The sequence below is a fragment of the Marmota marmota genome, unplaced genomic scaffold, assembly GCF_001458135.2.
Source record: "Marmota marmota marmota unplaced genomic scaffold, marMar, whole genome shotgun sequence".
NCBI lineage: Eukaryota > Metazoa > Chordata > Mammalia > Rodentia > Sciuridae > Marmota > Marmota marmota.
In genome coordinates, this window is record NW_026000205.1 from 6846913 (window position 1) to 6874892 (window position 27980).

At 51.7% G+C, this 27980-nt stretch overlaps 2 protein-coding genes and 1 long non-coding RNA gene across 5 annotated transcripts; 1 reads left to right on the forward strand and 2 right to left on the reverse strand.

The window, feature by feature from the left end:
- Positions 1–365: 365 nt before the first annotated feature.
- On the reverse strand, positions 366–18138 carry Bckdha (branched chain keto acid dehydrogenase E1 subunit alpha). The gene is made up of 9 exons (XM_015496805.2): positions 17982–18138; positions 10556–10747; positions 10368–10454; positions 7280–7388; positions 3484–3645; positions 2119–2325; positions 1779–1920; positions 1397–1568; positions 366–928 (listed from the first exon to the last, which is right to left on the reverse strand). The coding sequence occupies exons 1-9, from the start codon at positions 18087–18089 to the stop codon at positions 758–760; spliced, it is 1350 nt and encodes a 449-aa protein (XP_015352291.1). The 5' UTR covers positions 18090–18138; the 3' UTR covers positions 366–757.
- On the reverse strand, positions 12597–13755 carry LOC125612607. The gene is made up of 2 exons (XR_007343081.1): positions 13225–13755; positions 12597–12832 (listed from the first exon to the last, which is right to left on the reverse strand). It is a non-coding gene; the product is annotated as an uncharacterized LOC125612607 (long non-coding RNA).
- A 354-nt stretch (positions 18139–18492) lies between the features above and the next one.
- On the forward strand, positions 18493–27941 carry Exosc5 (exosome component 5). Of its 3 annotated transcripts, none has more exons than XM_048790846.1 (6): positions 18493–18764; positions 23710–23823; positions 24339–24460; positions 25630–25776; positions 26889–26978; positions 27633–27941. In XM_048790846.1, exons 1-6 carry the CDS (start codon positions 18617–18619, stop codon positions 27723–27725), a joined length of 714 nt encoding a protein of 237 aa, XP_048646803.1. In that variant the 5' UTR covers positions 18493–18616; the 3' UTR covers positions 27726–27941. The 3 variants fall into 3 exon arrangements, with proteins under 3 accessions (XP_048646803.1, XP_015352294.1, XP_015352293.1); XM_015496808.2 differs by having other exon boundaries at positions 24339–24439; positions 25636–25776; XM_015496807.2 differs by having other exon boundaries at positions 18498–18764; positions 25636–25776.
- Positions 27942–27980: the final 39 nt, after the last annotated feature.

A 27980-nucleotide genomic window follows, 5' to 3' on the forward strand; every position in this document is an offset into this window, starting at 1 on the left:
GGCCTCAAATGGTTTTTGCATCTGTGGGGCCACGGGGTGCAACGAAGCAGAGCTCAGCTGCCCTTGGACCTTCACTGTAGACACACCCCTTCCTGGAGTGGCAGATCTGATAGGTATCCTGGTCACTTTACTGGACACTAGGCTTGAGCTATCCCATGGGACAGCAGGGGACCATCTCTGGAGGGCCTCCCACCACCCCATCTATCTGCCAAACCTGACCCTCCAGCCTGTGAAAGTTGCAGGGGAAGCAAATATCTCAACAGCTTTGTCCTTATGTATCTAATGTGTAGAAGCCGGGTGTGTCCCAGATTAGTCATGTTGGACCCTCCCCTGTCCCCCAAACTCCAGGTAACAGAGACCAGAGGTGCTGAAGAGCCACAGGCAGAGCTGCAGAGTTTATTTACTCCCCTGACCAACTGTCACTGAGTAAACTCCATAGGCCACCCTGCCATCTCACCCCACCCACCAGAGGAGGAGCTTCTGGTTCCTAGGCACGCTGGCTGGCCCCTGGGAGGAGGCGCCGTAACAGGTGAAGAGGAGCTGACCAAGTCTCAGCAACTGCTGCAAACATGGCCCCCCAAGTGGAGCTGCCTGGAGGGGAGGGATGGGGAGTAGGAGCCACCCCCACAGTCTGAGGCACAACCCAGCCACCAGTAATTTATTAGAGCTGGCTGGGGAAGCAGTGGGGGTGGGCGTCCTGCCAGGCCTCCCTCCTCAGCTCAGAGTGTGGTACCTATCGGAGTAGCTGGGGAGCATCTCACTTGTCAAAGTGGTCCAGAGGATAATGCTCCCCATAGGTCTGGAGATGCCGGGCCAGGGACTCCTGCTGCTTCCGGAGCTGGGTGGGCATCTCCTGATACACGTCCGAGAAGAGCAGGTAGGGGCTGGGCTTCGGCTTGCGCTCGGCCTGCTCAAAGGCCTCCATCACCTGGGGGACACCAGAGGGTGGGAGGCATACACCTCCCCATGGCCCTGCCTCTCCCTGTGGACCCTGAGCCAGGGGTTAGCTGCTGAACCTCTATGTTCCCATCTGGACAATGGAGAGGATGAAGACAAAGGTGGTGAAGTTAACTGTGCCAGACTGTCTCTGAGCGGATCTCCACTGCTCAGGGACTAAGCTGCCGCATCCTCAGGCCACCCTCTAAACGGGGCACTCCAGTACCCTCTCCAGAGGTGAGGAAGTGGCAGGACAGCTTGCCCAGGATATACTGCAAGATGTGGCTGAGGCCAAGTGACAGCCTCATGCCAGAAGCCACACCTGGGGACACAATGGGTTACCCTCTGAGTCTCTCAGCTTGACAACCCCAGATCCTAGCACCCCATTATCCCAGAGCGCTTACCCACCAGCACAGCAGCCCCCCCAGCACGCCCGGCCTAAGTGACAGTGGCCCCTCACCTTCTTGCGTGACTGCTTCCGCCAGGCCTTCTCCTGCTCCTCGTCCCACCAGCCACGGCTCAGCAGGTAGAGCCTCAACCTTGAGATGGGGTGGTCCTGCTTGTCCCAGTAGTTGACCTCATCCACTGAGCGGTACGCCGAACTGTCATCACTGGTGCTGTGGTGCCCAATCCTGCCCAGGAGGGGCCCTGGTCAACTTGGGGCCCCTGGAGTAGGGGTCAGAGGGATGGGGGGACTAGGGAGTAAGGGGTGGAAAGGGAGCAAAGGCAGGGAGGGGGATGGCCCCCGGGTGTGGAAGCCACATTCTAGGGGCAGTAGTGAGGGAACTGCTACAGATGGTAGCTGTCAGGACTGTGGGGGTGGCGACGGGAGAGGCAGGCACCTGTAGGTCATGGCTTCAATGAGGAAGGGCTGGTTCTCTGCCACAGCCCGCCGCCGGGCCTCCTTGGTGGCATTGTACACAGCGAACACATCATTGCCGTCCACTCGGATTGACATAATGCCGTACCCGGGGCCTCGTGCCGCTGCAGGGACAGGGAGGCCCCGGGGCTCAGATGAGGAAAATGTGCAGCACGAGGGAAGAGCAGGGAGTGAGGCGGAGCCAGGTCCAGAGCGAGGAAATGAAGGCAGAGCGAGGAGGAGAGCGAGGCAGAGCACGGGGTGGGGAACAGCGCCGCGCGCCTCCAGGGCTCTGTCCGCAGGCAGGCGGCGGTGGGCCTTACCAATGCCATCCCCTCGGTACTGCTCGGAGGTGGGCGTGGAAATGGCATAGCCATTGTTCCGGCAGAAGAAGATGATGGGACACTCGAGGGTGGCGGCGAAGTTGAAGCCAGCGTGGGCATCCCCCTCACTGGCTGCCCCCTCGCCGAAGTAACAAATGACAACCCTGTTGGCATTGGCTCGCTTGGCTGCATAGGCTGCCCCCACGGCTGCAGAGCAATGAGAGGGCGGTGAGCAGGAGCAGACACACACACACACACACACACACACACACACCACTCTCGCACATGCCCCACCAGAACTTGGGCTCAGACTAGCTGTCACTAGACACAGAGAGGAACCCCCCAGAGCCTGCCCACCTGAGTCTTCGGCTTCTCTGCCACCAAACACCACCTTCCAATTGCTCAGTCCAGAAACTTCGGCATCCCTGACTCAATACTCTGTCATCCCCCACATTTACCCCCTTCAAAATATAACAAGAATCCAAGCCCTTCTCACCCCAGGGCCAAGCCTCTGGCTGCTCATGCCTGAGTTAACCAGCAGCCACCTCACTGGTGCCCTGCCCCGCAGTCTGTTATCCAAGGGATAGCCAGAGGACTCTTAAAACGAGAGCCAGGCAAAGTGACCCCATGACAGAATCCTCTCCAACCCACAGCTCCCAGAGCACTCAGGGTCAAAGTCCCTGCAAAAGGTAAAGATTACAAGGCCCACCCACCCTGCACATCCGCAGTCCTCTCCCACCCCTCGCTGTCTCCATCCACCTGTATAAAGGGGATTTAGGGTACCCAGTGAGCTCTGGGAGTGTGTCTGATTGGGGACTGAGGCCAACAAGGAGTAGAGACAGAACCTAGGCTCTGGGGTCACATGGTCCACGGTTCCAGCTGCTCTTCTATTCCCTACCTGTCAGGAGACCTTTAGCACGTCACTTGACTTTCCCTCCTTGACTTTAATTTCTTGCTCTTTATAACAAGAGTAATAGCAAATAATAACCTTTACCCCCATGGCACTGCAGTGTGACAACAGAAGCCAAGCACCTGCACAGAGCCTGGACCCTGGTGAACACGCAGGGGCACTCTGGCCTGTGTGCTCCCCCAGGAGCAGTGGGTCAGGGCGGGCGGAAGCCTGGGAAACCTAGACTGTGGTCATGCTGGCTCAAGGCTGCTGAATGGGGTGAGGACATTACTGGGGCCTTCTCAAAAGGGTCCCAGATGAAAAGTACCTTGAAAGTCCAGAGCACAGGCCAGGGTCTGAGAGCAGCACCATTGGAAAGCTCACACACAAGCCCACCCGTGAGGGCTGGGAAAGGGACAGGGCCCAGAGGGTGTGAATGGGTCTGCACACATGAGCGTCAGGGCATGCATCCTCACCCTGAGGGATCTGGGTGGCCAGTGGAGAGGAGATGGTGACGAAGTGGCGCTCATTGCAGCCATAGTGGACAGGCATCTGGCGCCCCTTCCCTGGGTCACTTACGTTGCCATAGCACTGAGCCATGAACAGTTCCAGGGGATAGTCGCGATACATCAGTACACCTGGTGGAGAAAAGGCAGCTGTTAGCCTGGTGAGTGGTTTGGGGGAATCACACCAACCCTGTGGGTGACCCAGTGGGGGCCTCTTCTTTCCCAGGCTTCTGTATCCCTGTCTGTAAAAAAAGGAACCAGAATAGAGCAGGAAAGGCAAATTCAGAACTCACAGGGACCCGGCAGGAGCTGCAGACATGACTCATGGGAGACGGGAAAGCAGAGGTGTGTCAAGGGGGAGGCCAATGTTCAGATGACAATCCAGGTTTTCAAAAGGTGGCAGAAACTCAGCTAACTAGCTCTTTCTTTCTCCTTCCCACAGCCCTTCTCTTTTGTTAGGGATGGAACTCAGGGCCTCGTGCATACTAGGGAAGTACTCTACCATTAAGCTATACCCAAGAGACTTTTATTTATTTACTTATTTATTTGGTAATGGGGATTGAGCCCAGAGGTGCTCTACCACTAAGCTTTTTTATTTTTTATTTTGAGACAACATCTTGCTAAGTTGCTAAGGCTGGCCTCCAACTTCTGATCCTTTTGCCTCAGCCTCCCACATCACTGGTATTATAGGATGTTTGTTTCAATGAGAAACTGTGGTATTTTTTAGGTGTCTTTCATGAATACAATTCTTAAAGTACATGCCACCCATTCATATCTTCTGTTCTAGAGAGGTAATATCCTATTTATGGAAGTAAAACCCTCTTTTCAAACAAACCCCTGGTGGATGCCCAGCTCACTATCAAAGGGAACCACTCTGGTGAAAGGGGCCCTGCCTGCTAAGTTAGAGGACGGCAGGAATCTGTGACTATCCTAAAACAAGCAAGGACTCTCTCTGCTCTACCTGACAAGGGGACAACCTCATACCCCTATCTTCAGCAGTGCTGTGGATCAGATGTCCCATGGCTGGCCCTGAGGGTATGAGCACCGAGACGCAGCTGTCTGATACCATGGTTCCCAAACCCCTTCCTTTACTGCCAAACCCTTTCTTCAGATGACAATAGGGTCACATTACATGACATGGCAGTCCCCCTGTACACAAAGGACGAACGTCCTCCTTGAATAACAACTGCAAACACAGGAAGATAATACGACGAGCCAAGGGCTGTTCCGAGCGTCTTTATACAGTCACTAAGTGAATACTACAGCATCCCCACACGGCAGGCACGATCATCCTCTCACAGAGGAAACAGACCCAGAGCGCTACCACAACTGCCTCCATGTCACGCCACCAAGTGGCAGAACAGAGGGGGGCCTAAGGCAAAACTCAAATTAAGACTGTGTCAGAGGGGCTGGGGCGGTAGCTCAGTGGTAGAGCACTTGCCTACCATGTGTGAGGCACTGGGCTCGATTCTTGGCATCGCACATAAATAAATAAATAAATAAAATAAAGGTCCACAAACAACTAAAAAAATTTTGTGCCAGAGAAAAGCAAGGGAGTAGCTCTGTTTATCCGCTCCGTGGATGCCCCCTGGGACAGCGATGGTGAACACAGCTCAGACTGCTTGGACAATCAGCTTTGAAATTGTGCCCTTCTTGAAACTTTAGTCTAGCACAACTTCAACGTTCACCTTTAGTACTAGTTCCTTAGTTATCTTCTGTTATAGAGGTTTGAATGGGCATAATACTAATCTGCACGCTATGTGGCCGTACTGCACAGCAACCGCTAGGGGAGAAAACTCTCAGGCTGGAGGAGAAAAGGAGGTCTTGTGGAGCACGGGAAATGGTCCAAGCGCTGCCACCAGACATCTTAAAATGTGGTCCCAGGCCCTTCTACATAAGAAGTACTGGGCAGGAGGCAGGAAGGTGTTAGAATTACAGCCTCAGGGCTGGATGCAGCTCAGCGGTAGAGCTCTTGCCTAGCATACATGAGGCCCTGGGTTCTAGCCCCAGCACTGCAAAAAAAAAAATATATATATATATATATATATATATATACATATATAATCTCAGGCCCAGCACCCAGGAAACTGCAGGTCCCCGGGAGATGATGCTCTACCTTGGTCCTTGCTGCCTCTTCACTGTCCTCCTCACTGAGTGCCACTCCCTGCTGTGCCCCAGGAGGAGCTCTATATACAGCCCTGGAAGGGCACTGGTGGCACACAGCAAATGCAAAGGCTGTCACGGGATCAGACTGCTGCAAGAAGGCACACAGCCTAGACCCACAACCTGTCCGATGTGGGTGACCCGCCTGGCTTTCACAGGTTAACAGGATGCCTGCCTCATGCAGAGGGGCCACAGTCTGCCTGCACTCTGTGACAATTCCCATGTAGTAGGAAATTTAAAACAAACAGCACCTTTGCCTTCCAGAGCTCAATGAAGCTGGCTTTTTCTAAGAGGACTATGTTTCCTCCCATGTCACAGTGGACAGCGGACTCACCCAAGCCAATGGGCCTCACTAAGGCAAGTCAGCTGGGAATTAGGGGAGTCGCCTTGCCTCCTCACCCAGCACCACAGCCTTGGCATAAACCGTTCTGTAGCTGCCCAGTGTCTGGGAAACCTGATTTTCCTTGTGAATGACACTGAACCTCAAATATCACAAGCCATTTGCCTCACCTTAGTTCATGTCCAGTTGAAGGAAGTAGATGGCCACCCTCACCTGGTTCCACCTCCATGCTGGAGAGATGTTCCAGAGAGAGGCCCCAGTCACACTATCCACCAACTCTGAATGCTCACCCTGTTCTAGGCTCAGTATTAATAGCTCTGCACCAACTGCCCCATGACTCCTCTCAACAAACATTTGGGGTTACCATTCCCTTATAAAGCAGGAAACAGCTGGGTACAGCAGCACATGTCTGTAATCTCAGCAATTCAGGAGGCTGAGGTGGGAGGATCACAAATTTGAAGCCAGCCTCAGTAACTTAGCAAGACCCTAAGCAACTTAGCAAGATCCTGTCTCAAAATAAAAAATAAAAAGGACTGTGGATGTGGCTCAGTGGTAAAGTCCCTCTGGATTCAATCCCCAGAACTAATACATAAATAAATAAATAAACAAACAAGGAAACAAGACTCACAGCATGGTCAAGTAACTTGCCTGAGGTTGCCTGAGAGGAAGGTATAGATTTGCCCCTGGCACATGCTCACTGATACCCCTGTGGGGGCCCTACGCTAGCAACCACTCTAGAGTGCCCTCTTGCTGCTCCCTGGGCTAAGGCCCCGCTCCGGGCACTCGCCAGGGCTCAGCCATTTCCCTCAGGCTTGTTCTCTGGTCCTTCTTTTCACTCGCCCTCCCCAGCTGGCATCTGTCAAGCTCCCTGTCATCACCATGTTTGCCATCTTCCCATCTGTCCCAGCTCCCTGGAGGACAGCAGAGCCTGGGAGAGGCCCGGAGAGCCCTACACCAGGTGGACAGGGGTCCACAGCACATGCCGACCTTACTGCATCCTTCCAGGAGCCCTCGACTCTCCTCCAGAAGTGGCACAACCGTGGCTCAGATGACTGGTAAAGAGTGGGGAGAAGCAGAGTCTCACCACCACGCTTCTCGGCCTTCAGGGAGGGGATGCGTGCTCCCCAAAGTCCTGTCCCTGGCCTGACAGCATGGAAAGCTCTTCCTCTGTTTTCTTAGACCTTCGTGGCATTATGCTGCCCCTGGAAGAGCACCTGGGAGAACAAAACTGTGGACCACAACAGGGGCCCCAGGCAGACATACCTGCCTCCCGGTACTGGCCAAACACCAGGTCCGTGCTGTCCAGGGCGGCTGCACTGCCCACGTGGGTCCCCTCCTCGCCATAGTTGGTCATGTAGAAGGAAATCCGGCCCTGAGAGTGGAGGGGGCCCGAAGGCCCAGGCTAGGTTACACTGGGCAATGACCACCATGAGAATCGTACCAACTTCTGATGGCGCTCATCCAGTCTTTCACAAAGTTGGCCCCAGGCCAGGCCACGCGGGGCTCCCACCTTCAGAGGAACTGCCAGGATGGTCAGAGCCAGGGTGATGGGGTCTCTGGGACAAGAGCCCGAAGAAGGGATGCAGGGAGACAGCCTGGGTGAAGAGGGGAGATGCAGCTCCAGGCAGAAGAACGACAAAGGCCACGATGAGTCCAGAAGGGACACAGGGGAGAGCAGTGAGGGAGGCGACACCCAGACCACAAAGTGACTGTGGCACCTGCCCCAGGGCGCAGTGCGGTCACACAGGTGTTCAAGATTCTCCCCACTGTGTGTGGCACATGGAGGACCCAGGGCCCACAAGGGAGCGGGAGACTGGGGGCAGTGGCCTCACCTAGCAGGCAGGGAGAGGGGCAGACAGAGGAGTCCTCAAAAGCTGAGCTAGCAGTGCCGAGGGTGCTCAAGCCAGCCCCCTTCTCTAGAACCCTCCAGCCCTAGGCCCTGGAACAGAACGCTCAGGTTCCCGGCCCCCTGGTAGCCAGACTCTTCAAGTTTGCTTGTGCTCTCTGGGTAAAGGACTCTACTGCTGGCATCACTCATGCCCCGCCCCCTTCTTCTTCCTGCCTAGCTTGGAGCCATGATGCCTGGACCTGTGGCAGCCATCCTGTGAATGTGAGGCAACAAGCACAGGATGAAGGCCAACTCGCCAACAATGAAACAGAAAGAGAGGAAGGGACTGGGTACCCAGTGGTGCTGCTGAGAAGCTGAATGATTCCTCAGGTGAGACCTAGAGACAGCGGCTAAGAGGAGAAAGAGCTGGCAAGGGAAGGGCAGGGAAAGGGATGAGATAAAGGTTTTCAGTTTGGGCAAGGGGTGACTTGTGGCACCCACCCCTGATAAATGGACTGGGAGAAGAAGAAGAGCAGGTCTGGGAGAAAAATGCCAAGGTCAAGTTTGGACAGGCTGAGTTTGCTGTGGGACATCCAAGGCAAAGTGCCAAGTAGATCTAGAGTTCCAAGAAGTCTGGAGAAACAGGGAACTCCCGGTGTAAGATGGAGATGAGATCACCCAGGACTGAAGAAGGTGGAACGAAGTGAGCTTGAGGTGGCCCCCTAAGGCCACCCCCTGCTAAGCCCCCCTTGGGGCTCAGCAAAGCCCACCTCCATGTGCTTCCTGGGCCTGGTTTCAAGTGCTGTTGGGAAACAAAACAGTGCTTTCTTCTAAGTGGGGAGCCAATTAAAGGTTAACTAGTCTTCCAATGCCAACCGAGTGGGAGGATGGTAGCTGTTCAGTTCAGTATGGAGAGGGGCCTGACACAGGACTCAGGCTAGTGGCTAAGGTTACTGGGTGCCTAACCCTCTTCCCTCTGTTAAGAGAGGCACAATGGCACACATCTGTAATCCCAGTGACTCAGAAGGCTGAGGCAGGAGGATCACAAGTTCAAAGCCGGCCTCAGCAACTTAGTGAGACCCAAAGAAACTTAGCAAGACCCTGTCTCAAAATTTAAAAAAATAAAAAGGGCTATGGATGTAGCTCAGTAGTAAAGTACCCCTGGTTTCAACCTCAAAGAGAAAGAGAAAGAGGGGACACTGCAGGTAGCAACTAAAAGCAGATATTACTGAGAGGGACTTGCTAGAAAGTTCTATAATCGTTTGGGTGGGGAAATGGCAGCTGAGATGTGCCATATCTGACCTTCCACTTTCCTTCTACTTGCTGCCTGAAGTGAGATACAATAGAGGTAAGTCTGGCACCTTTTTGGATCATGAGTGGACCTTGAAGAAGGGAGAAGCCAACATTCTGGACATTAGATCAGAGCAGTGAAAGGAGGCCAGGTATCCACTGATATCATGGTGACATCAGACCCGCCTCAAATCACCTGTACACTGATTTTTTTTTTTTTAATCCAAGTGACAAACTACTTTATCTGTTAAGCTACTGCTTTTGATTTTGTTTGCTAAGGCTTTTTTTTGGAGTGAGGAGGAATCTGTCACTTACAGCTAAACATAATCCTAGTATACATAGGTTCAATTGTGAAAGTCATGGTAATCTGCCTCAGTGTCAGCCAATGGGCAAGGGCCTTACATGCTGGGTCTCACAGAATTCCTACCCCAGCCTTATGGGGTAGCATCTAGCATTATCCCCTTTAAAAAAAAATTATTTACATTTTTTGCAATGCTGAGGTAGCACTCAGAGATAAAGCAGCCTTCCCAAAGCCACAGAGCTAGAAAGGGGCAGAATTAGGACTTGGATCTCACAGGCTTGCTCTAGAGCCTGTACTGATTCCTTTCCCTCTGCCACCTGTCCGTGAGCCTAGAGCTGCTCAGTACTGACCACTAGCCATAGCACTATGCCTGATAAAATGCCACCCATGCTCAAGAATGAAGAAGGCCAAGGCAAAAGAAAAAGAGAGAAAGATGTCTGAGAACTTCTGAGCCCTTGGATCCAGCTAAGCCTGCAAATAGGGCCCTGGGGACATGACGCTGAATCAATAAATTCCCTGTTGGTGCACATTGGCTTGACTGGGTCAGTCCTCTGACACTAAGTCTTCAAAAGACTGACACATTGGATATAGGCCTTGAGTGGCCCCTGGACACTGCGGGAAGCACAGAGGGTCCACCCTGCTTCTCAGGTCTATGAGCTCTCCCAAGGAAGGGCCATTGGGCCTTCTCCTCTCTGGCCTCTCCCAGAACAATGAGCCCAGGCAGGCACACACACATACAGGAGTTTTTAATGACTACATCCATCTCTCTGTCCTTGGGCTAGACCCCTCCCATACTTCCTCAAGAGCCCTGAGAGAATCCCAAGAACTCTAAAAACATCTCCATTCCTCTCTTCTCCTTGGGAGTTGTCCTTTGGTCCAAAGCACAAGTACAGGATAATTCTGACTCCCACCCCAGGCCTGTCCCCACGCACCTGTCGCTGGGACTCATAGAGGATCCGATCCATGGTGTTGAGCAGTGTCATGCTCCTGTAGAACTTCAGCACCTTTTCCTGGGGCAACTGTGAACAGAGACACAGACAGATAGGGGCATATGAGACCAGAGAAGAAACAAACAAGGGACTTGGACATGGCGGGGAGGGGCGGAAGGGAGCAGCCTCACATTGGGGTCCTCGCTGGGGTTGATGATCTGGCCCTGGCGGTCCATGACACGGTAGATGGGGATCCCGGAGATGACATTCGGCTGGATGAACTCGAGCTTGTCTACAAACTCTGCTGAGGCCCCTGGGAACTGGGGCTTGTCGTCCAGGGAGGAGAACTGCTGCTGCTGCTGCTGCTGCTGCCTGAGAGGGTGCTGGGGAGAAGGCGGAAGGGGTACTGAGTCAAGAGCCGCACTGAGGTTCCGGCTGGCTCAACACCAGCAGCCACAAGACAGCATGATGGGTAAGCTGCACAGCCCCATGGGGTCTGGCGCACAGGGTGTGAACCCTGCTCTACTCTATTGCTGTGACACCTTGGCCAAATTACTACAATACCATAGAGGATTCTCATCTGAAAAATCAGGATGAAAATGACATCCACGAGCAGCAAAGTGTGTGCTTCACGTGTGTAAGGCCTTGGGTTTATTCTCCAGCACTAGAACAAAACAGGAACATCCACTCGACAGAGCTATTGTAAGAATGAAATCACGTAGTCTGAATGGCAGGCTGCTCAGGAACTGGCAGCTGTTGCCATTCTCATTATCACAGGCTCAAAGTCTTCATCCTGGCTTTTGAGATCTCCCCAGTCTGGCCACAAGTCTCCCTCTGTCCCCCACTCCTACCACAGGCATGTTCAGACACCCTGACAGACCCATTACTGACCCCAACGCCACATACCAGGGAGGACAACCCAGAATAGAGCTTAAGTTGTTGAGTTTTTAAGAGTCAGATTATCGGGATTCGAATGTCCTTCTAGCTGACAAGGGACAGGGACTTCCCCTCTTCATGTGTCTCCTTTCCCCTCTATAAAATGGAAAACACCTCATGGAGTGCTGCAAAGTTTAAAGAAGATCATGTATATTTCAGTAGACTATCTACAAAATAGTAAATGTTCAAGAAAAATGCCGACTATGATGGTTTCTATCACACTGCTGCTCACCCTGACGAAGTAGCCTCCTCTCCCATCACCTGGCCAACTGCACCACACATTTTGCTACCTTCTTGAAGCCAGGCCTGGCTTCCCCTGCAAGCTCAGACTGATTGATTCAATAAATATTTGAGCACCTGCTTTGTTCCCAGCCCTGTGCAGGGTTCTGGGAACCCTAAATATCTGTCCTTGCTACCTACTAGCAGGAAGACAGATGCTGGACAAGTAAAGCCGAGGGGAGCCCTATTACCCAGTGGTACTTTCTCATGGCACAGTGGAACCGGCAAGGCCTCTCTGAGGGAGTGATGCTGGAGCTGAGCCTGCAGGACAACTAGGAGTCAGGGAGGGCGCATCCTGGGCAATGGGGACAGAATATGCAAAAGACAAAGAGCACAGCATGAGGTGTTCTTCCCGGAAACTGGAAAGTGGCAAGGAGCCCTGTGGGGAGGTCACACTCCTCAGACCAGAAGAGGCAGAGTTGGGAAAGCCTGAGAGCCCCGCAGGAGGAAGACCAATTAGCGCTCTGCCTGCACCACCTCAGCAAGTCCTCAGGGCACCTGTGAGGTGGGCTTGTTCCTCATTGCCTGGGAGGAGAGGCTTGGGGAGGTAACCAGTCTGCAATGGGCAAAAAAAATCAGAATTTACATTAAGACTGGGCTTCTAACCTGGGGCCTGAGATCCAGACCTCAAAACCCAAGCTCTAAACCCCAATGCCAGCTCAGTTTCCACATCTGCGTCTTTCCTTTCCACCGCTGCCTGGATTCCTCCCAGGTCAGCAATTGTGGCTTCACTTTCAGGGGGAGCTAGAGGAGGACCAGCTCACCATGAGCTGCATCTCACGTGTGGGGGCTCACGTGTCCCCCTCCCTTCCTTTAACTGCAGCGAACAAGCCACCAAGTTTCCTGGGGGTAGCATGCAATGTATGTGCAATTATCTGCATTTGTGGCGGTGAGGAAATGACACTCCTGGCAGCAGGGCAGGTTGGGGCCTGACACACGGGCAGACATGCCTTCCCCTCTGACAAGGCAGCACCTGCTCCTCTTCCAAGCACTGGGCACGGCTAGGCCTTTACGTGGACCTGGAAGATTCCTCTGTTTTGTGTCCGTCTCTCACACATGCAAGTTCCAGGAAGGCAGGGGTGGCGTCCAGGTTGGCTCACGTAACAGGCTTTTGATGGATAATTACCAAACGAACGGATGAATGAGCAGTTAAGTTAGTGGCTCTGGAGTCAGACTAACCTGGATTCCAATTTCTGAGCTTACTGCGTGGCTCTCTGCGAACACTTCATCTCTTTGAATTCCCTGTGAAAAGCCTGCAGAGAGCTATGTGTAAAGTTCCTAGTCCATGCACACAAGGGGTCAGCGCAGGTCTGGGATGGAGGGGTACTGTGTGTTTAAAAAATTTTGATCCCCAGCATCACCACCACAATCACCACCACAAAAAAGGGAGAAAAGAAAGAAAGAAATGGTATTAGAGAAAAAAACAAAGCCTGGGAAGGTTAAAAAGTAGGAAAGCAGGGGCTGTGGGTATACGGTTCAGTGGCAGAGTGCTTGCCCAGCACACAAAAGGCCCTGGGTTCCAACCCAGCACCAAACAATGACGACCCCCACAAAAAAAAAAAAAAAAAAGGGAGGAAAAAGGGAAATGATGGGCACCTTGGGAAAAAGATGGGCAAAGTAGCGTGAGGAGGAGGACTGGCTGTACCTGAAATTAAATTGTGATACCAGGCGGTGACTCCAACACACGTGGTCAAGGGAGAAACTGAAGCACAGGGGAAGTGAAGGACGCACTGACAGAACGGGCCTCAGGGCTGATGTTGGGGAGGAATGTTTTATTACTTTTGAGACAGGGTCTCACTAGGGGCTGGCAGGGGTCAGAAGGGAAGGGGCTGAGGGCTGAGAAGGGCCAGGGTGTCAGAGCAGGACCATGGCCTAGAGTCTGGAAAGCTTCTGTAGGGCGTCCTGGTGAGCCCCTGATCCCAGAGCTGAGTTCCCACCATGAATTCCAGGCTCCTTTAGGGCCTGTGGAAATGATGGCCATCCACACCCCATGGTTCCTTGTAGGATTCAGTGAGCTCTGCAAGGGGCTCAGCTCATGGCTGAAGCCTGAGGAATCACTTATTATGGATGGGGTGCAAAATGCCTACTAAAAGGGGGCTGGGGCAGAGCATTTGCCTAGCAAGTCTAAGGCACTGGGTTCAATTCTCGGCACCACGTATAAATAAAAATAAATTAAAGAAAGGTCCATCAACAACTAAAAACCATATATTTTTAAAAAATGCCTACTAGGACTGGGGTTGTAGCTCAATGGTAGAGCACTTGCCTAGCACGTGTGAGGCATTGGGTTCGATCCTCAGCGCCAGATAAAAATAAATAGAATAAAGGTATTGTGTCCATTTACAACTAAAAAAGAAAGAAAATTTTTAAAATGCCTACTAAAGGATATGACCCCACCCATTTTTTTCCTTCAGTTTGGGCAGCTGGCCCAGTGGCCAGTGGCTTATGATGGCAGAGGCTACACATATTTACCAAAAGTCTTAGAACTACAGGTGAGCCCTGGCCACCTGTGCTGAATGGCCTGGTCTTGCCCAACAAGTTTGGGAAGGCCACTGTGGGGTCATTCCCTCAGGCACCATAGTCAAAGGCACAGCATCAAGCAGGCCTCAGGAGCCTGTTTCTCCTGTACACATCCTCCTGGGCTACCGTGAGGTTGAAATGAGTTGATGTGTACATGACCCAGCCCAGTGCCTGGAGCACAAGTGCTTGACAAACACAGTAGCTAGCAGGTGTACCAGCTGACCATTTTGGTCAAAGAGGCAGATACTGAACAATGGCCCCAAGGTGGACCTGAAGGGAAGGCTGGAGACAGGGAGGGATGGATGACAAACACGAGGGGAAAGATGGTATGATGGTGAGCCACAGGACAAGGTAGACTAAACTGCCTGACTCCAAATCCTGGTTCTGTGGCTTTCCAGCCACGTGACGCTGAGCAGGAACTTCTCTCCCTGAACCTGCGTGCCTCTCCATGGACAGAACAATATCTGCCTCACAGGCTGTGGAAGGTAGGGTAAAGCCACTGCCTGCATCATAGGAGGAACTCTCACTGGCTATGACCAGAGGGAGCAGCAGCATTACTTCCTGGAGGACGGGAATTGAGCCAGGCTGCTGGACACGCAGGGCTGGGACAAAGGCAAGGGGAGTGGAATGCTTCAGTACTGGGGAACGACAAAGGCCCCAAGTCTGGCACCCTGGAGACCAGGACAGCCAGAGCTAGCCATGCGCACAGGCGCCACACGAAGCACTTAATCTAAGTGCCTGTGCTCACTGAATTCCTACAGGACCTGGGTGAGTCCCCCTCCATCAGAGGTCATGCGTACCTACTACACGGAGCTATTGCATAGGGCACTGGAGCCTGACAAGCTATCCCAGAACAGCTGGGCTGGAGAAACTTTACTGGTAATGAGCATAGACTGCGCTCCAATTGTTCCCCGACTTCCAGCAGGGTAGGGACTCTACTCATTCCCAAATGAGGCTCAGAGGTGAAATGGCCCCAACAGGCCCAGCCCTGGGGTGGTGTTGCAAAACTGACTTATGACTACCTGTCAGTCTGAGTTTTCTTCCTTTTCTCTCTAACCACTAAAAACATCTGCTATAATAGCAGCAGAGGGAAGGAAATCAGGCAAGCACTCAAGGGCAGCAGGGTGCTCAGGAAAGGGGTGATGAGAGGAGAGGCAAGAAGCCAGGGGACAAAGAAAGGCAGCCCCATCCCTCCCCGAAACCTCCTGCCCTCATAATCTACTTTAATCCATCTATTACAGTAAAACCTCCCAACCTCCTCCCAAGACACTCTTCACCTCCACCTGGTTAAAGCTGTACTTTCCACCTTCCAATATGGCAGCCACCAGCCATTTAAACTCATTAGAATTGAGTAAACTTCAGTTCCTCAATCTGCTAGCCACATTTATTTTTTTATTTAATTTTTGCAGTACTGCGGCCCAAACCCAGGGGCACTTTACCACTGAGCCACATCCCCAGCCCTTTATTAATTTTTTTTTTGAGTCGGGGTCTCACTGAATTGCTAAAGCTGGCTTTAGTAGCTGGAATTATAGATATGTGCCACTACACCTAGCTTTGTTAGCCACATTTAAAGTGTTCAGTAGTCACATGTGGCTAGTGACTACTGTACTGGATAGCATAAATAGAAAACATTTCCACTATCAAAGAAAGTTTTATTGGACAGCCCTGGTCTGCAATCTTTACTACTGTCCCTTCCCTTCACTCAAAAAAATAGGGATTCTTAATCTCAGAACAAGTGGGATAAAAACAGGTGGGGGAAGGGCAAGTGACTCTAAGAAAACATAAAATTTAGGGCTGGGGATATAGCTCCTTTGGTAGAGTGCTTGCCCTACATGCACAAGACCCTGAGTTCAATCACCGGCACCAAAAATAAAATAAAATTTAAAGTAGATAAATCAATGAAAAGCAGAAACTTGGGGCTGGGGATGTGGCTCAAGCGGTAATGCGCTCGTCTAGCATGCGTGGGGCGCTGGGTTCGATCCTCAGCACCACATAAAAAAATAAAGATGTTGTGTCCACCGAAACTGAAAAATAAATATTAAAAAAAAAAAAAGAAAAGCAGAAACTTCCTTCTCACCACCCTCTCCAAAATAAACAAAGGAGAAAAGGAAAGGCAACAGAAGACTAAGCCAGGAGGAGAACAGATTTAATCAGTCACAAATGACCTTTCCCTAGTTTGCCCTCCTGTTCGCCTCCCGCCCCACTTGCTCAACCAATGGGCTCCTGGGACTGCCATCAGCTGTGGAGGATCTGATTTCTTTAAAAAAAAAAAAAAAAAAGCCACAGAGAACAGCCATTAACAGGAGACTGTCCTACCCCCATTCCCCCACCTACTCCTGTCACCCTTCAGCATTTACCTGCATCAAATGACCTCCTTCCTGGGGACTCCTGCCTCATTCCTGACCTACTCTCTTACCCTGTTTCTCCTCCTACCAAGAGCTCCTTCCTACAGATTTCATCTTCCCTGCCTTATGAATTGGGGACAAGACTGCCAGGAACAATCTCAGAAGATCTTGAAAGATTCCTTCCAGAGCATCACCAATCCAGCCTGCACTCCCACAGAGTCACCTTCTTTGCTCTCTCAATCTCCAAGGTCAATTTCTGTCCCTTCCCTCCACCCTTACTAACAACACCCTACTGCCCTTATGATGTGTAGGGTCCAATTCTTAGCTCTTTATGTATTTCACAACAACCCTGGGAGGTGATCACTGTTAACATTCTACAGTAAGGAAAATTACATCAAGAGAGGTGTCAGGTTCAGGCCCGCGTCCAGGGTCACACAACTGGAAAGTGACAAGGCGAGATGCAAACCCACGTGATGTAGCGTCAGAAACTACCCACATAACCATTCCTGTCTCATCTGGAATTTTAGCTCATAAATCTTGCAGTTCACTGCTTTTCCCCCCTCTAAATACAGGCTTCCAACTACTTTTTTTTAATATTTATCTTTTAGTTGTAGTTGGACACAATATCTTTATTTTATTTGTTTATTTTTATGTGGTGCTGAAGATCGAACCCAGGGCCTCGCACGTGCTAGGCAAGCGCTCTACCACTGAGCCACAATTCCAGCCCTCCGACTACTTTTTATTGTTGTTACTTTTGTGATGGTTGGGAATCAAACCTAGGGCTTTGCACATACTAGGCAAGCTCTAGCCCCAGGACTCAACTACATCTTTTTGCAGTGTGATCTTCCCCTTAGCAGCATGTACCAAAAGCAATTCAGACCCTTTTGATAATTAACAAGGCTTTCTCAAGTGTTTTCGAGAAACGTGGGCAAAGGGCCCTGTCTGAACCTCTCTCCCGCTTTTCTCCCTTCATCAATTCAACAAACATATACTGATCATCTCCTGTGCACAATATCCACAACATATCTTAACTTTCCATCAGAGGACACAGGAATCAAACGAGTTTCTCCGTAATCGGCTTTCAAATTAGAACTGGGGAGAAAGAGCAAAGAAATGCAAAGCCCTGTAAAAGCTTGTGACAGGGATCTGAGCTCTTCTTTCTCTCTGTTTCAACAGGACTTTTTACTCAGAAGGAATTCTCCGCCTTACTTAGTCAGTTTCATTCTCCAACTTGTGAGGGGAAAGTTCTCCTGCGACCCTTGAAGGCGCCACCCCAGTGAGAGGGAAAGAGGAGGAACCCCCATCTCAATCTCCAAGGTGTCACCGGCCCTCAGGGTCCACACAGGAGCTGCCCCGCTTGTCCTTTCCTAAGGAGATGGAAGCTCTTCCTTTAAGTGTCCTCTCCAATTCTCCCACTGCTTTTCCCTCCGTGACTGGAGACTGCCCTCCTTCACACCCTGCAGAGAACCCACACTCCAAACATAGACTTTACGCCCCCATATACCCCTTAGAAAAAACCGCCTGGGGCCTCGGTACTCACAAATCTAGCCAATCCCCGAGCCATAGGCTGCCGCAGCAACAGGAGGGTAGCCTGGCCCAGGCCTCGTCTAGGCCCCCAGACCCTAGCCACTGAGATCGCTACCGCCATCTTGGCTAACAAGCCCTTGTTGATCCGCCCCTCTCCTAGGCCAGACTCGGGGCTGCCCCACCATAAGCCTGATTCAAATGCCAGCATACCCTGAGAAAAAGAACACTTGCTTCCGATAAACAGCATCCAGGACACATATATGGGTGGATAAGACAATACATATTCCGGAAAGTTATTCTGATCACTTCATTTTAATTACTCCCATAACTCTCAGAGAAGAGGACAACCTGACGGGAACCTCATCGGTGTAGGGCCGGGGGACCTTGGGTAGGTTGAGCCCAAGCCAAGGCCCGCCCCCTTTTTGCTATGGTCCAATGGCTTTGCTAGAGTTAGGAGGTGGGAGTGGGCGGAGCCAGATTGTTGGTAAACGCTGAGACACGTGCTGGCGCCGATTCTGAGTGGGCCCCGGACGAGCGCGTGCGCACTGGGTACGCAGTCTGTACGTACGTAAGCGCGCGGCGCGAAACGGTGCGGAAACAACGGTGCGGAAACTACCGTGCCGGTACCGGCACGTGGGCTCCGGCGAGATGGAGGGGGCGATACAGGCTGACGCCAAGGTCTGCAGTGAGGCTGGAACAGAGTCCAGCCCTCGAGGTCCCGGCTGTAGCCTCCGGCACTTTGCTTGTGAACAGAACCTGCTGTCTCGGCCGGATGGCTCTGCTTCTTTTCTGCAAGGTAAGAATTTAAACTGGAATTGTCTGAGTCACGTATACCTAGGTCGTATTTATTTTGAAGAACGGCTGTGGTGTACTTTACAATGGAGTGCCCATCTTGCGATATTAGCTGGTTTATGCCCGCACCGATGCAGAACTTCTTATCCGAGTGAATACTTGTGGATACAGCGGGATACACATTTCTCCCTCCTGATTCGAACGTTTCCTTCACCCTGTTAGGTAATTCTCAGGATGAGACAGGGGCGGACCACCCCATAAGAGCGAATATTCCAGAATAGGGAAAAACCTCAGCAAGGAAAATATTCCCCCTTGAGTAGTTTTTTTGCCCTACCTCCTACACACACATCCTGGGGACCTACATCACCTATTAAGGCAGATATGTTCATTTACGTAAATATCCCTTCAACAAGCACATCAACACCTCAGGCTCAATTATAATTACACCGCGGCGGGTTACTTTAATAACTTTAAATAAACCAAGTAAATAATTTTTCAGATTGAAGATAATGTTCCTAACCTGGGTTGACAAATACCTTCAGCACTCCCACCCCCATCAATTGAGCGATGGAAAAGAGATGGGCCCCAGGCCCTTCCAACTTTGAGCTCATGGGGTATGAGGAGCTAGCAAAGGAGATTGAGAAGGAGCTGCCAGTGAGGCAGGGGAAAACCAAAAGAGGGTGGTAACCAGAACCAAGAGAGAACAGTGTTGGAGCTGTAAGGACTGCCCAGCTCTTTCACTCTGAGAGGCTGGATCATGTTAGGGTCAATAATTTGGAGGCTATTGGTGACACTGACAAGATGCTGCAGTGGAGCCATTGGGTCAAGGTAAGGAAGAACAGGCAGCAAGTGGAGACAATACTTCAGGAGTTCTGCTGTGGCAGGATCAAGTAAATGGGATGATTGTGGGGTGGAGTGAGGGGAGACTTGTTGGAGCCACATCCTGGAGAAGATAAGAGGATAGGGCTCCAGTGCTCAGGTGTAACAGTCCATCTAGAGTAACAGGAATGAAAACCCCAACGAGGGGTTTTCTATTTGGGTAAGAATATGGCTTCAAGGCAGATTCTTCTGGAGCAAAGGTCATCATTCCCCCCTGTGAGGGTAGATTGGGTTTCTAAGGAAGAGAATCCCTCAGTTGCTTAGCCATTCCTCCCCCTCAGGCCTCCCTGTAGCACACCTCTCAGGCTGGTTTCAGATGCCTGACTTTTCTTAGAACCTAAGGAACGAGAAGCAAGGCACTGTGGCATTTACCCCTGTGGTCCCTGCTACTCTGGAGGATCATTTGAGCCCAGAAGTTCCAGACCAGCCTGAGCAACATAGTTAGACCCTGTTTTTAAAACAGAGAAAGAAAAGCAGCCCAGCATTCTAAACCCAAACCCACAGAGCCCTAGAGCAAATGGAAATCCTTGCAGACACTCAAACGGTGTGTTTTAAGTACTTCTGGCCTCAGACTCTCTGGCAAAGTTATAAAAATGCAGATCCCCAGAACTCACCACATACCTAGTCTGGCCTTGCATTTTCCCCCCTTCAGTGCTGTGGATTGAACCCAGGAGCACTTCACTACAGAGCTGCATCTCCAGCCCTTTTTATTTTTTGTTTGCTAAGTTGCCCAGGCTGGCCTCAAATTTGGAATCCTCCTGCCTCAGCCTCCTGAGTTGGGATTACAGGCCTGTGCCACCTCACCTGGCAAAAACAAGCATTTTATTTTTAATTCAAGTCATGCACGCTTCCACAGATTCCACCTTTCTGGTCTCCTTCCTCCGTCCCTTCCTCCTCCGGGGAGAAGTCTTTTCTGCTGTCCCTTAATAAAGCTTCCACTCTCCACTCTCAAAAAAAAAAAAAAAGTCATGCAGTGATTCTGATTGCAGGCCAATGTTTAGAAGCTGGGCTAGAGCTCCTGTGGGTATTTTGTTTTGCAGTTCTGGGAATCAGACTGAGGACCTTGTGCATGTATGGCAGATGCTGTATCACTGAACTGTACCCCAGCCCCCATAGAGCTTCATGGTTTTACACTGTAGATTGCAGGTTTGGCTGAATGTTAAAATTAGCTGGGGAACTTTGAGGCTCCCAGTGCCTGTGCCCCACCTTTGAGCAGTTAAATTAGAAGCCTTAGGAGAAGGGCCTGGGCATAGGAATCTTTTTAAACTCCCTAGTGACTCAAATATGCACCCAGGGTGAGAACTACTGCGTTATTGGGTTGCAACCAGTATTATTTTTTAAGTGGAATAGAGAAGAAACCATAGAGCACATCAAAGCAATAACGGGTAGAATTGTTTTATGCTGTCTTCATTCCATTTATACACATTTGTGTGAGTTGTCAGAGAAGTTTGGAAACTATTATGTTTGAGTCCAGTCTTTCATTTTGCAAATAATAAAAAGGTCAGAGGTCTATGTGGCAGGGACTGAGTACCCAGGGACAGATTTGAGGGTAATGGGCTTAGAGGAAGAAGTCAGGAGGGAGGGAGGTGGGCATAGTGTCAGGGAAAGTAGGGAGTCTTTGGGAGAAGAGATAGAAGGGGAAAGGAATTCCCTGAATATCCATTCCCTGAGATGGGCTCCTTCCTATGGAAGCCTGGTGCATTCAGCCTGCTTGCCAGTGAGGGAAAGACATCTGCAGCATCAGTTGGAACCCACAGATACCCCAGCTGGACTAACACTCAAATACCAGGTGCAAACCATATTAAGTGTGCAGGGGCTGGGGATGTGGCTCAAGCAGTAGCGCGCTCACCTGGCATGCGTGCGGCCCGGGTTCGATCCTCAGCACCACATACAAACAAAATGTTGTGTCCGCCGAATTAAGGGTGCAAATCACCTGTATATTAATGACTCCATCTTCCCGGAGAAAACCCTCTATGTCCCCATTTTGACAGAACCCAGAGACCTGTTCAGTGGTAGGGATTCTGAGGAAGAGAAGGATGGAGAGGAAGGGGTACACCTAAGTAGGATGAAGTCCCGCCACACTCAGCAGTGAGGAAGAAACCAGAGAGGTTTAGGGCGTGCCCGTGGTGAAGCCCTCCCCACACCTACCAGAAGCCCCCCACTCCCATCCTCAATCTTTCTGCCTCTGATTTCCTTAAGAAGCTTGATTAGCCAGGTGCATTGGTGCATGCCTGTAATCCCTTGGCTCAGGAAGCTGAGGCAGGAGGATCACAAGTTCAAAGCCAGCCTCAGTAATTTTCTGAGGCACTAAGCAACTCAGTGAGATCCTGTCTCTAATAAAATACAAAATGGGGCTGGGGATATGGCTCAGTGGTCCAGCACCCTTGAGTAAAATCTCAGGTACCTGCCCCTCCCCCACAAAGAAAAAGCAGCAGCTTGATTCACAGATGAGCCCAGAAGCTCAGAAAAGAGAAAGGCAGGGTGACGCAGATCTCCACCTGAGCTGCCTGGGATGCAACAGTGGACAGTCCTAGGTCCTGTGCCGCTGACCCGGACCTCTCAGACCCAAACACTATGGGACCAGGAGGATGATATCTTTGAATTCTGATATCCCCAGAACTGATTGAGAGAAGCAGAATGTTGAGGAAACAAGGTGAGAGGAAGAGGAGCCTGAGGTGGGGCTCAAGGACATGGCTTCCCAGCCTGCCTCCTTCTGCTCTAGCTGTCTTCCCTAGCCTCCTTGTCCACTAAGAATTCCTCGTCCTGCAGCTTTTTTTTTTTTTTTTTGACAAGAGAAGGAGATGGGCCCAGTGACTTGGGAGGCTAAGGCAAGAGGATCACAAGTTTGAGGTCAGCCTCATCAACTTAGCAAGGCCCTAAGCAACTTAGACTCTGTCAGAATAAAAAAGGGCATCGGGGGCTGGGGTTCTGGCTCAGTGGTTAAGCGCCTCTGGGTTCAATCCCCAATACCCAAAAAAAAAAAAAAAAAAGTAGGCAATGGGGCCTAGACCACCACCCCCTCCCCAGTTCTAACTCTTTCCCACTCTTAGCTGGAAAATGGGGTTTTTAGTCCTGGGGTGAGGGAGACCTAAGAACAGTGAGCTGGTTCCTCCGCTTCCTTGCCTCCTTACCCAAGCCTCTTGTTGAGGACAGGAGAGTCATGATCTAGTGCCACCATGGAGAAAGGTGGACTGTGCAGACCCTAGTCCCACGGGGGAGGACTGGGTTCAGCCTGACTAACCAGTTCTCTGTAACTCTGAGAAGCAGCAGAAGTGTAGGGACCTGAACTGGGTTCTTCCAGTTCTTTCTAACCCGTCTGCTCAGCCTGTGGGGGTGAAGGATGGAAGAAGCATTGCCTCGGGCAGTTGTGCGAGTGGCTGCTGTACCCCGTCCCCCTGGAGCCTGCCTGTGAGCTTGTTCCTTGCCACATATTTATTTGCAGTTTGTAGCACTGATCTATAGTCCAGTTTGATTTTTGTTTCTTAAATAGAAGCAGGCAAGGAACCTCGGTGATACTGAAATATGCCTCAGCCTCATGTTCAGACAGGGTGGGGGGCGGGGGGGCGGGAGACAGATGGCACATAGGCCTCCTTTCCTCTGTGATGGTTCTAAGGTACAAGAAACTGCAGAGATTAAACACTGAGCTTCCCGGGTGGGGGTCAGTTGATAATATGAGCTAAAGTCTCCTGTGTGCTCCACGTGGGCCAGGCGGTGTCCTCTAAGAGTTGTGAGTGAAGTGCTGTGTGTGTGTGTGTGTGTGTGTGTGAGAGAGAGAGAGAGAGAGAGATTCTGGAGAGGGAACCCAGAGCCTTGCATGTGCTAGGCAAGTAAGAGCTGTACCCCTGAGCTGCACCCCAAGCTTCAGTGATTTACTCCTCACAAAAACACTGTGAGGGAGATGCTGGTGTCAACCTGTTTTATAAATGAGGAAGTGGAGGCCGAAGTGAAGTGGGTCCTTGAGTTGCTGCCAACAGATGGCAGGGGCGACATGGGGAACCCCAGCCATCGCTGCAAATTGGGACCCAGAAGCAGGGAAGGTGTGACTAAAGCCTCCCTTGCTGTCTTCCCAGGTGATACCTCTGTCCTGGCGGGTGTGTATGGGCCAGCCGAGGTGAAGGTCAGCAAAGAGATCTTCAACAAGGCCACGCTCGAAGTGATCCTGAGACCAAAGATCGGGTTGCCTGGTAACTGGGCCCAGCTGAACCTCTAAAGGTCCAGTTCACTGGGACCTTAGCCTCCTCCTTCCTGCCTGTTTTCCCCAGTCTTTACCACACCCGCCGGTCGCCACGCTGCTGTTTCCGTGTCTTTCTCTACCTGCCTCTGTGTCTCAGCGTCTGTCAATTTCCCCCATCTCTTCCCTGTCTCCAGTTCCTCTTTTAACCTGTTTTTCTGCCGTTTCACCCTGTCTCCTTTCACTCCCTGTGGTCTGGCCTGGCCCGGTGGGCATGGGCATGGACATGAGCCGCAGCACAAGACTCCGCTGTATTCCTTCCTTGGGTGCTGATGGTAGCCAGGGGGGTGGGTGGCAGTCGGCCCGCACTCTTCCCACTGCTAATCCTGTCGTCCACGCAGGTTCCTGTGCCATCCCACGACGAACCTGCAGACCCCTTTCACAGGGCTTTCCTCCAGGTCGTGGGGCAAGTGGAAGGGGAACCAGGTAGAAGGGAGGAGCCTGACAACCTCCCCTCAATTTCCCTAGGTGTAGCAGAGAAGAGCCGGGAGCGGTTGATCAGGAACACATGTGAGGCGGTGGTGCTAGGAGCGCTGCACCCACGCACCTCCATCACGGTGGTGCTCCAGGTAGTCAGCGATGCAGGCTCCGTATCCTTCCCCTGTCCACCCTCTGACAGGAAGTACTCCAGAATCTCTTCTGGTGGCTTTGTAACACCAGACACTTGGCAGGCACCAGCTGGTAAAGAAGGAGACAGACACACCTTAAGCGCTTGCTGTGTGCCAGGCACTGTTCTGAGCACCTTATATACTTAAACTCATTGAATCCTCAGCACACAAATCAAATGCTTTCATGTTCCTTGTGTAAGTGGCTCGTCCAGGACTTGGGCCCAAGGACTTTGACAGATGTTTCAGATGAGGAAACTTAGGCTCAGAGAAGGGAAGTGCCTTGCCTAAGGACACAGGTGGACAGCAGCAGAGGCAGGACTCGCCTAAGCCTGCCTGACCTCCAAGTCTGTGCCAGTGATCACCAGCCTGCCCCTTAATGTGGGTCCAGTTTGTTGACACTCGGGGAACCCTGAGCAGGCAGGGCAGAGGGATCAGAACCTCTGCCTTTGAAAGATTCCTGTGCTTTAGGCAAGTGAGGTTGAGGATGAAGGCCAGAAATGGGCATTTCTAGAGGGCATTGCTGGTGTGTGGCCCGTTTAGGCGGGCACTGTGTGGATGGAAGGAGGGAAAACCTGTTAAGAACTCATTTAAAGAGGTGAAAACTAAAGCCCAGGGGAAGTGACTGTTAGTGGTAGAGCTAGAACTGATTGATTATAAAACTGAAGCCGTTCTCCGCTCTGCTAAGCCTAGGGATGAAAAACAGGAAACTGAGGCAGCTCCAGCCTGTGACGGCTCCTCCCTCCACCCTGACTCCATCACCTGGTGTCAAGGATGACTACAGATTCCTCAGTGTTGGGCCTGGCTTTGCCAGTGCCTGTCCCATGTCACCTTGGGAGGTTTCTCCCCTCTGACCCTGTTTCCCTGAAGATACTTGCTGTGTGCTTTTAGCATGCGTTTGTTAATATCATCAGGGTTCCCATGTAGAGATGAGGTTGAGACTCCGTAAGTCAGTTGATCGAGATCACAGCTGAAAGATAGCAAAGCCAGGTGTGAAACAGGGCTTACTTGATCCCAGAGCTGCTTATCCCCCGCCATGCTGCCTTTCTGGGATCTGCTAGTGAGGTCTGCCATGGGCATTAGCAGGTACAGGTTGCCGTGATCCTTCAGCTGCCAGCTCTCCAGTAGGTGTTCTTCTTAACTGTTCCCGTTGGGCTCAGCTCCTGGCCTGTTGCCTGAATGCTGCCTGCATGGCATTGGTGGATGCAGGTGTGCCCATGCGAGCCCTGTTCTGCGGGGTCACCTGTGCCCTGGACTCTGATGGGATCCTGGTGCTGGACCCCACAGCCAAGCAAGAAAAGGTAGGTATGAAGGGCTATGGCTGGGTGGCTCTCGGCCTTCCTCCAGGACTCACTGTCTCCAAGTCAGTTGGCGCACGCACCTCAGCCCCAGTTGGCAGGCCCTGCTCTGTTCGTCAGGATTCATTCAGCTGCAAGTGCTAGAACCCAACTCAAGACATGCACAAGCCAAACAAGAATGTGTTGGCTTTTGTTTCCAAACCCTAAAAGAACAGAGGTCTAGTTAAAACCAGAACTTCAAACAGATTTCCTTACTTCATTTCTCATCCCTGCTTTTTTTCTGTATATTGGCTTCATTCTCTCTGGCCAGCATCTTTCCTGAGGCCGAGGTAGCCTCTGTCAGCTCCATCCTTTCATATTAAGAGGATGGAGGACAGGTTAGAGATGTACGTACCTCAGTGATAAAGCGCTTGCCTGGCCTGTGCAATCCCAGTACCAAAAAAAAAAAAAATCCAAAGGCTAGAAAGCTTTCTTTACCCACTCAGGCTTGCAGTGCCCTAAGGTCCTTGTTCTTTGGGGTTTTCTCATGGTCTTAGCCAGTCAGGAAAACCACACAACACTCGGGGTACTTAGGATGGAGGTATTTAATATAGGGATGGGTAAGGACAATGTTGGAGGAGTCTTGAGAGGCAAAGGGGAATGCTGCAGTACTATTGGAGACATTGTCGCAGTTGGTTCTTGATGCTCAAAAGATGTCCTGCCTCAATCCTGGATGCTGAAGTGCAGAACCCGTCACCTCTGTGGCTATTACAGCAGCTGCTACTGTCAGAATGAGGACTGAGATGCTCTTCCCCATTTCCCAAGAGATTTTCTTTACTGGTTGAACTAACAGCGAGAGAGTCTAAAGAATATGATCCACTGGTCTCCAGCCCTTGCAGAGCATGGAGCCTAGAAAGGGGGTTGGCTGCTGGAAAGGAGCCCGGTAAATGACTAGCATTGGCTCCTCTAAGTGGCAGGTGTGGCAGCTGGTTGGAATCAGAAGCATGGGGGCCAGTTCTACAAAGGAGATAACTGTTACCCAGGATCAGAGTAATATTTAGACAAAACAGCTGCACTTGAGATGTGGGGAAGCAGGGCTTCGAGGACTTCAGCTACCTTCTACCTCTTGTCCCTAGGAGGCGCGAGCAGTCCTGACCTTTGCTCTAGACAGTGTAGAACGGAAGCTACTGATGTCCACCACCAAGGGGCTCTACTCTGATGCCGAGGTACCAGCATGGGGTGGGGTGAAAGCCGGTGGGGGGGGTAGGGGCTTCAATATTTGTAACCATGGAAACCTTGGTGGAAATTTGGAGGGAAGCCCAATTTGTGAGATAGGAAAAAAGGTGGAACATGGTTTGAAAGTGGGAGGCAGAGCTTCTGAGGGCCCTCAGCTTCAAGCTCAGAGGGTAGGGTCTCTAAGGTACTGAACTTGGAACTATGGGGCGAGATGGTTGCATTTCCAACCTGGCCCTTCCTACAAACCTAGGAACATGTGGCAGTAAAGATTGGAGGTCTCTTGACACCATGGCTCCAAATCCCAAGGTCTGACCAGCTCATTGAGCTCTGAGAAGCCGTGGCTCCGCAAGGTTGGGGTATCTTCCAGGGTGTCTGAATGCTGCTCCCATTGGTCTCAGGTCTGGTTGCTGCCAGCCTCAGATCCCTGAAGCTTCTTCCTCCTGCTCCCCACTAAGAAAGCTTATAAAGTGGGAGATAAGTCACTAGAGATAATCCCCTCCCCACCTGCCTTGCCTGGGGTGGGAAGGGGAGTGGTCGGCTGGGGGTGGGGCTTGGAGTCAGTGGAGTCCAGGAACCTCTTGGGCCTGCTGGGCTGCAGATGGGTGTGGGGCGAGGCCCTGGCACTGACTCGCCTCTCCTGCCAGCTCCAGCAGTGCCTGGCTGCCGCCCAGGCCGCCTCACAGCACGTCTTCCGCTTCTACCGGGAATCACTGCAGAGGCGCTACTCCAAGAGCTGAGGCCAGCCGCACAGGGCGCCCTTCCCACCGCCACCATCTTCAGGCTGGAGAAAGCCAGTGCCCAGCCTCCCCTCTCTGTCCAGGGTGCCTGTGTGGCCTTCGGCACCACAGCTGCAGGGCTTCTATTGAGGTGGGAGGGGCTTGGCCCCTGACAGTCGGCCTAGGTTATAGACCCCTCCTCCCAAGGACAGCATTAAAAGGAGTCCCCCGTGTTGATGAATGTGTCGGTATGCACTCAGTGTCCAGCTGAACACC

What these genes read in the sequence shown, in the direction of transcription:
- Bckdha (XM_015496805.2), bottom strand. Translation starts at nt 18,089, where the DNA reads ATGGCGGTAGCGATCTCAGTGGCTAGGGTCTGGGGGCCTAGACGAGGC. An exon ending in ATTGAAGCCATGACCTACAG is followed by an intron (nt 1,569 to 1,778) that starts GTGCCTGCCTCT and finishes CCTCCTGGGCAG; the next exon opens with GATTGGGCACCACAGCACCA. An exon ending in GGAAGCAGTCACGCAAGAAG is followed by an intron (nt 929 to 1,396) that starts GTGAGGGGCCAC and finishes GGTGTCCCCCAG; the next exon opens with GTGATGGAGGCCTTTGAGCA.
- Exosc5 (XM_048790846.1), top strand. Translation starts at nt 18,617, where the DNA reads ATGGAGGGGGCGATACAGGCTGACGCCAAGGTCTGCAGTGAGGCTGGA. An exon ending in CCACAGCCAAGCAAGAAAAG is followed by an intron (nt 25,777 to 26,888) that starts GTAGGTATGAAG and finishes TCTTGTCCCTAG; the next exon opens with GAGGCGCGAGCAGTCCTGAC. An exon ending in GGCTCTACTCTGATGCCGAG is followed by an intron (nt 26,979 to 27,632) that starts GTACCAGCATGG and finishes CTCTCCTGCCAG; the next exon opens with CTCCAGCAGTGCCTGGCTGC.